Source organism: Odontomachus brunneus, unplaced genomic scaffold (genome assembly GCF_010583005.1).
Source record: "Odontomachus brunneus isolate Ranch 3 - 2012 unplaced genomic scaffold, Obru_v1 Obru_scaffold_250, whole genome shotgun sequence".
NCBI lineage: Eukaryota > Metazoa > Arthropoda > Insecta > Hymenoptera > Formicidae > Odontomachus > Odontomachus brunneus.
The window spans coordinates 152,561-161,451 of NW_022639700.1; the positions used below are offsets into that span (position 1 = coordinate 152,561).

At 34.7% G+C, this 8,891-nt stretch overlaps 1 protein-coding gene across 1 annotated transcript in view; it reads left to right on the top strand.

Annotated features, from left to right (window-relative positions):
- The first annotated feature begins 378 nt into the window (after window positions 1–378).
- LOC116852707 (serine/threonine-protein kinase PINK1, mitochondrial) overlaps window positions 379–8,891 on the top strand; it is a 16,004-nt gene continuing 7,491 nt past the window's right edge. The window contains exons 1-2 of the mRNA XM_032833328.1: window positions 379–691; window positions 1,592–1,872. Of these exons, the coding sequence (XP_032689219.1) occupies window positions 559–691; window positions 1,592–1,872 (414 nt within the window). The 5' untranslated portion in view covers window positions 379–558. The remainder of the gene's footprint in view (window positions 692–1,591; window positions 1,873–8,891) is intronic.

The following is an 8,891-nucleotide window of genomic DNA, read 5'->3' on the forward strand; positions in this document are numbered from 1 at the left end:
AATGTCTTAAGATGCAAATACGGCTCTGTGATTGGTTCATGACATTTTAAGACAGTACTTAAGATGATCTTAAATATAAGATCGGACTATGAATACCGGCCTAAATCACCTATTGTAGATCAAGATTTAAGAGACGTCTACATTGGAAGTAAGCAGTAAGAAGTAGGAAGTAAGAATAAGAAATTGACCAGTCATAGTTAATTATTCTTCTCACATTCGACTGTGGTTGGTCAATTTCTTACTTTTACTTCCTACTTGCTATTTACTTCCAATGTAGACGTCCCTTTATTGTAGACAGAATCCCAGCACAGGTAGTATATATTTTAGTGACATTAGTTTAGCAGTGCAGTTAAAAAGAACAGACCATCAGTTTTCAAGAGGGGAGTTATATCCCCTACTCGAGGTTTCCAGGCATTACAAATAACAAGTTTGTTTAGATGCGCAGTTAGGTGTATAGTTGTGATCCAAGCATTCGCGACGGCTCTATCAACAGCCTTGAAAGCGTACTTGGCCTACGGACTTGCCCGTTGGGCTGTCCCAGCCCAAGAGAGCGGAGAAATGTCAATACGGGCAGCAGTTCATCGTCTTGTACAAAATGGTCGGGTCGTGCTACGGTCCTTACAACATAAGCCCTGCTATTCAAACGGATTCGCATACAAACACCTTAACAAAATACACGTTGCACAAGCGAGTAAGTTATACTTGGTAACTGTATGCCGGAAATATCACTACGAAATTCCGCAAGATGGAATTGCGAAATCATTCGTGAATCATCGACACATATAAAGCTAACAGTACATTGTGCTTGTTTTCGTTTAGATTTAGTGAGATTTAATAATATATTAAAAATGTAACGCATAGCATTTCTAGCATGTTACTGTCCAGAAAACAAGCACCGTGTACCGTTGACTTAAGTTAACCTTAACCTTGCACTCTTTTGAAGACTATCTATTTTGTACGCGTATCTATAGATCTGTTTAGCTATAGGCCTGTTCTTTGTAGCTGCACTGCTGAACTGATGCAATATATTGAAGTGAGACAAATATATGTTTTCGCACTCTAACTTATTGCACTAGTTCAGCAGTCAGCTACAAAGAACAGGCGTCATGTTCCGATATTCACTACCGTCATTGCTCAGTATTGAAAATCTATAGTTTATATAACGTATACCAAATACACAGTAGATGTCAGAACGCAACTCTTTTAATTGTACCAGGCTCCATTTTTTGAATTTGTAATCAAACAAGTATACAATCTAGCGCTGAAAAAAGGAACGAAATTTCAAAGCAATACTAAATTTAGCTAGAAAGAACAGATCTTATCTGCATTATAAAATGTAAGTCAATATATATTTTAATTAACTTGTTATAGAAAATAAATATTCTTGACATTTTCGAACGAAAAATCGCAAAAATCTTTGTTGCGATTTACCGATTATCCTATCGAATAATTTGTGCGAAAGTTATCGAATTCAGTCGTTGCGTTATCGCTAAATTTAGAACATTCCGTGAAATAGCAAAGCGATAGAACAGGTTAACATATTACGATGATAAAAGCGCAGCTTCTAATGCTTCGTGTTTATCTTAATAAGGTGAGTCCCAGAGCGGCCTTCTATGCCGGAATAGCGGCAATGTGTCAAGCACAGGAAGGCATCTTGGTTACTTGGGAACGCATGCTCGGCGGATTTTCGTCGATAACATCTTAAAGAGGGTAACAAACAGTCTTGCAGCGGATTTACGAAGACGCGCAGCGAGCAGACTTGTATTTGGCGATTCTGCGCCATTCTTTGCTCTCGTTGGTGTGTCCTTAGCATCAGGCACTGGCATATTAACCAAGGATGATGAGCTGGATGGAGTATGTTGGGAGATCCGAGTGAGTTTAATTCTTTTCTTCTTCAGTAACTAAACAGTAATTGTTAAGAACAGGATTTTTCACCAATTTGGCTTAAACTTTGCAATCTTGTGTATTGTTGATGTGTAAAATACAAATATCAAAGTAAAAATTGTTGTTCTTAAATAGAACAAGAGCTGCGAAGTGTTTAAAGATAATAGTTATAGGGTTGGGAAATCTATCGACAACACAAAGATACATTTGTGGTCAGAAAGGATTAATTAGATTTTTTTTATAAGTTTAGGAATCTATTCTTCTTGTCCAATGAGAGCTTTTTTATATAAATTCTTCTATTGGATAAGAAAGACCTAAACTTAGAAAAAACCCAGACAATCTTTACAGCCACCAGTATACATGAACATGCACAGGGCCGATTGTTTCAACTTCTTAGCTACCTGACAGTTACATCATGTGTCTGTCTGTCCAATTTAAAAAAAATGAAAACAGACATGATTTAACTGTCAAGTAGCTTACTAAGAAGTTGAAACAATTGGTCCACAGTAAAAGTGTAGCATATACAGTATTTGTATACATATATTTTTTAATGTACTTTTTTATTATGTTACAAAATTTATATTTTAAAATAATTTTTATTTTATATACATGTACTGTATGTGCTAACATAAATGAATTGAAAAAAACGACATATTTAAAAAGCTAGTACAGCTATGTACATACTTCAGGAAATAACAATTAAGTTTGAAATATAAATGATAAGTTTATCATGTAGTAGTTTTTGAGACACCTGCTTTATCATAGAGAGTTTTTGATGAATACAATTCTGCAATTGCATGGAAAAAAACTGATTAAGTGCTTTTTATATTTATGAATGTGTTGGAAGAGGTATTCTGTTAAATGTAAAAATATATGATTTATGAATATATAAAGTATCTTGTACATTTTTTGTTTAACTGTAGTATATATTTTTATTTAACTGTAGTATATATTTAAAATAAAAAATAATAAAAAATATATAAATATGTTCAAAATTAAAAATTATTAAGTAAATTTATTCATTTCTTTATTTTCTGATCTTACATATACTAATGCGTTGGACCAAAAATTTATAAGATACTTTATATATTTAAAATGTCTGTACTTACCAGATAAAGATTGTAGAATAATTAACTATCAAATATTGGAAACCTTCAGTGTTTAAAGACTTCTAATTGAAAGACTTCTAACAATTTGATATTACTGTTGACTTAGGTAATATTCATTCCTTAATCAGTTAATTCTAGAAGAGTTTTCTCTGTGCATTTTGAAACTGGTACAAAATATTTTTTTATTTATTTTTTTATTTTTGAATTTTTTGTATCCCAAAATATATATACAAACCTATATTTTTTGCATATAACAACTTTTAGTCTTATATAACATTATACATTGTGTATTAAATGTATAAAATTATACTTCTTGACAAAAGTTAATCTAATCAGTAACCAAAGGTACAGAAAGTTGTAATTCTGTATGTAAGAAATCTTGTCATAGAGACAAAAATTGAAGAAAAGATGTGAGAAAAAAATAAAGGAGATAATAGATGAAAATTTTGAAGTACTGAAAAGCAAAATGGAGAGAAAATGGAAGAGAATACAAATACAAAAAATGAAAGAGAAGTTCAGCTGGAGAAAAGAAGATGAGGACAAAACTAAGGAAGCAAAGCAATGGGACAAGAGAACAAGGAAGGAAATAGAAGGAAAGAAAAAAAATAAAGGATAGTCTACAAGCACTGAAGATGGAGATTAAAACTTTAATGTGGAATTGTGGAGAATGGAAAAGCAGCTTAAAGTAAAAAGGAACTTGAGAGTTGGTCCTATTCTACAATAGATGATTTAAATCCTAAGGGCCTTAAGAAATTGACCAATTACAGTCAAATGTGAGGAGAATAATTGATTGTAATTGGTCAATTTCTGAAAGAAGGTTTAAATCATCTATTATAGAATATCTTAAGGCTTAAATCATCTATTATAGAATAGGACTTAGAAATAGATATTTTATCATTAAGAAACTAAGTTTATCAAAGAGGATAAAGTGAGAATAATAGAATTTAATATAATCGGGAAGGAAAGAAACACGGGCGTAGGGAGAGTTTTAACACTGAGTTCTGCACTGAGAAAAGGACTTAGATAGGAACTAAAAGGATAATGAAATATATGATGTTATAGGAAAGATAGAAACGAAAGAAGTTAAAATCCTAGCGGAAAATAAACATCTAAATATAGTTGGAGTATACAGGAAGGAAAGAGATAAAACTAACTGGGAAAATATATTGAGAAAAAAAAAGAATAAAGAATGGACAATTCTGGGAGATTTTAATGCGCATAACATCCTATGGAATTACAGAAGCATGGATGAAAACGGAGAAATACTAAACGAAGTGATTAGAGAAAAAGGATTATGTTGTAAATAAGAATACAGAAACTAATGAGAGATAGAAAGAGAAGACCATCAAATATTGACCTAGTATTTGTTAGCGAGGGAATAGAAGAAGGCGTAAAATGCAAACACAAGAAAGAGACATCTGGGGTAACGATCATTTTCCAGTGAGTTTATCGATAAAATTTAAAAGATGATAATGATATATTAAAAAAATAATAGGATATGTAATTAGAAAATGGATTAGGTAAAGTATAAGAAAATCAGGGAAAGAGGAAATAAAACTAGAAGAACAGTATAAAACTTAATCAGAAAATGAAAAGTGTGTGAACGGTTAATAGAAAGGGCAAAAATAATATCGAGAAGGAGAAGAATAGAAGAGAGGGAAGAGAATGAAGAAAGAAATAATTCAGCAAGGAGTGAATAAAAAGGTAAAAGAAGAATATATCTGGTGGAATGATGGGATAAGGAATGCGAGTAAATGATTAGGTAAAAGAAGAATAAATTGAAGACACTTATGAAGAACAAAATAATTGAGAATTTTAAGATTTTTAAGGCTCTCCTGGCTAGTCACCGCGACCATATTGGTTGATGACGTCAGAAGCGAGAAATTGTACACGAATTTTGCGCCCGAATCATTGCAAAATAAAAAGATATGTTAACAAAGTGACACTTGCAATCGATCCTACACACTCGTAAAATGCTCCGGATAGTGTTCATTTCCCGAAATAACTTTTACAACACTGCTAAATATATGTGTGAAAATCGGCTTATTTTGACAGAAGATCAGCTGTAGACTCGGTGCGGAATATGATAGAATAAGTACTATTATAGTTAAAATATAAAAAGCACAGTATTTTGACACTTCCGCAATTGTGTTATGTGTGATATATAAGCACTACAGTCAGTAATAACGCCGTGATTCGGACGGAAAAATTTAGATGGCTGTTATACACATACACACATATACATACATAATTCGTTTTATACATAAGATGAACGAAGTTCTTATTCCTGTGATGGCTGTGTCGCCACCGTCAACGCGAACTTCTCGCCTGACTAGCCAGAAGTCTTAAAAAAGTAAAAATGGAAACAAAGAACTTAATTAGAAGCAAAAAAGAGCAGGATTTATGGAGTTTGTGAAGATCAACAAGAATATGGGGATATGACGTACGTGTGACATAAAAAAATATATTAAGAAAAAAGTAGAACGGAAGAATAAGGATAGGAAAAAAGAAATATGCAGAGATCGAGAAATTGGGAAGGGATTGGATATAGGAAGCAGAAATAAAGAAAAAGAGGAGATAGAAGATTAGAAGAAGGAGTTAAATAAGGGTCTATGAGAAGAGAAACTGAAAAGAACTGAAAAGAATTGGGAGGAAAAAAATGAAACCTGCACTAGGAATTGATGGAATAGAGTATAAAATTCTAAAGGAATCAACTAGGAAATTCAATGAAAAATTGTTGAACATATTTAATCAATTTTGGGGAAGAGGTGAAGAACCTGAGAAATAAAAGAAATATATTTATTGAAATGAAAGAAATGTATCAGAAATATATTTTTTGTTGACAAAAAAGGTAAACAAAAAGTTAGACCAATATCGCTTTTATCTTGGGAAAATTATTGGAAAAGATGATAAATGAGAGATTGAACTGGTGAGGAAGTAAAGAAGAGACAATTGTTGGATAGGAAATAAAACGGATTTAAGAAAGATAGAAGTGAATTAAAAAATGTATTGGAATTAACGGTGAATATTCGTAACGAATTTTATGGAAATAAGAAGACAATGACAATGTTCTTGGACGTCTCATCTGCGTATAACAATGTTGAAAGGAGCATATTTATATATAGGAAACTGATAGGAGAAAGATGTCTATCAAGAATAGCTAGATTTGTTAATCACTAGATGGATGAAAAAAAAATGAAATATATTATAGGGGAAACGGAAGAAACGATAAGAATGGTGTAACAAGGACTGCTACAAGAAGTATTGAGTCCTCTACTGTATGCAATTTAAACCAAGAACGAAAGGAATGGAATTGAAGAGTAATTATGCATAATAATGGCGACCTCAGATAGATTTCAATTACTTTGATGTTGTCAAGGTCACCCTCCTGAGTAACGTACAAAAAGTTTTAATCGTCGTTCGTTGTTTGTTAAAAAGTTATTAATAAAATAAGTTGCATAAAATGAATGTAATTTTTGGACATCATATATACGAAAACATCGAATTTGTAGGCTAAGAAGGTGTCTGTTACACACACACACACACACACACACACACACACACACACACACACACACACACACACACACACACACATATACTGCTACCTGCACGCGCGCTCGCCCGAGTAGCGTGTATATATGTGTGTAGTGTAAGAAATAAATACTTCCAAGTCTAACGAAAACACAAAACAACAGTTTATTCAATCCTTCAATAGGCTCAACCGCCACGTGTCTCCTCTACAGGAAGGCACAAACGATCATGCGAGATCTGCTCGTCTCAGTTCGATACACGCGCACGCACTTAGAGAGGATTCAGACTCCCTCAAAGACTCAGACGCTTTCCTACTCAGATGACACGGAGGTATAATCTATTCACGGGTCTTATCGTCCGCCCTCGTACCTCGTATCACGCCACTTCGTCCGAAACTCTCTCCTCGATATTCAACGCCTTGCCTTTGTTCTATCCTCACCCTCACTCTTTTCTCTCTGTGTGTTCTCGCTCTACTCTCTCTCTCTCTACAGTCTCTCTCTGTCCTCTCTCATGCACGTGCTTTTCTATGCTTGTTACAGCACCGCCTGTTCTGTAACCTACCTTGTGCTTACAGCCTATTACAATAGATAAGTTATCTTAATGTTACCTACGCTGCTGTATATTTCTTAGCAGGTATCTTGCTAGCTTACAAATTCGGTGTTTTTGTATATACCCAGATAGCCAAATTTTGCCCAACACTTAACTACAAATTTTGCTGCCAAAATGTCATCAAATTGGACACAATATCTGCTAAATCAAAGGTTGTTGGCAAATTGGCGCCAAATGCCGAACAAAACTTGGTGAAATCTAACGCCAAATTGACGCCAAATACCGACCAAAGTTTGTGCGGCGCAGTTTGGCGCCAAACTTTGCTCGATATTTGGCGACAATTTGGCGTCAGATTTTGTCACCAAGCTTTGCTAACAAAACCCAAGCATATTGCGGACGCAGATGGCATCGGATTTGCCGTCAAGTTTTGGCCATATTTGGTGTCAATTTGGCGACAATTTGGCACCAAATTGTTTGCTGGGTAAAAATTACTTTTTTGTGTCCAAAAATTACTTTCATTTTATGCAACTTTGTTAATAAATTTTTTATATTAATAACGTTTTTTGTTAATAACAAATAACAAACGACGGTTAAAACCTTCTGAAGGTTACTCAGGAAGGTGACCTTGACAATATATATCAAAATGATTGAAATCTATGACGTCACCATTATTATGCATAATTATCAAAATGATATGTCTAGCCGTTTCAGCCAGTAGGCCATAGTTTCGAAAAAATTGATTTTTAAAGAATGACTCTAGTCAGCCGCGGCACACTTGATATACAGTTTGGCTGAAAAGTTTTAGGACTGAGTTCATAAACAAAACAGAGTATGATAAAGAAAATTGTTATTACTAATTATTCTATATATGATCCTTGCAAAGTTATACATCGTTCGGCGCGCTCCGCCAGCCGTTTTAGAGTGTGCTGGAAATCCGTTACTGGAATGCTTCGTAGCTTTCTCGTTACGTTATCTTGGATCGTCGAATTATTGTTCTTTTAACTTTAATTTCAGTTTTGGAAGCGTATGAAAATATTTGGTTCTGCCGGGAATCGAACCCGGGACCTTTAGCATAACAGACCAGTGCACTGCCATGCCATACTCGTACTCAAAAAGTAATCCACCGGTGCTAAATCCGGCGAATACGGTGGATGGTGTAGCACAGTAACATTTTTTTTTAATTTTCTTGAATGTTCTCTCTACCGTCTCGAAATTTACCAAACCACAAAAACACTCGATCGAAATAAACATTCAACACCGTATGCGTTTTACATCATTTAATAAGTTTCGCACTTATTTAGCAATTTTACCATTTTTAAAACAAAACTTGATCGTACAACTCTGTTCCAAATACGATTCCATAACAACCGCAAATAATACACGACACACCAAACGTTGTATCTTGGCGAAAACTGAACAAAATTTGATGCAACTTGGCAACCGTATTCAGAAGGCTTTGGACTACATGCTTCCATTTGTCGCATACAGATGGCGCTACTTACGCGGTTTTTATTACATTAGTCCTAAAACTTTTTAGTCGCACTGTGTACACGCACCGGCGTTAATGCCGTCCGAATATCCGTGTGACTCGCACACGATAACGCGTCACTCATACACTGCTGCGTGTAGGTGAGCTAAGAGCAGCACGGAGTGGCGGAGGGAGCTAGCGGTATACGATCGTCGGACGCTTGGAGAGGGAATAGTGGTGGGAGTCGCGGCGATCTTCCATCCTCTATCGCAAACGTAAGAACGAGAGAAATAGCATTATAAGACGTCTGGACAGAAATGCCGTCCTAAAATACGTGTGACACACAC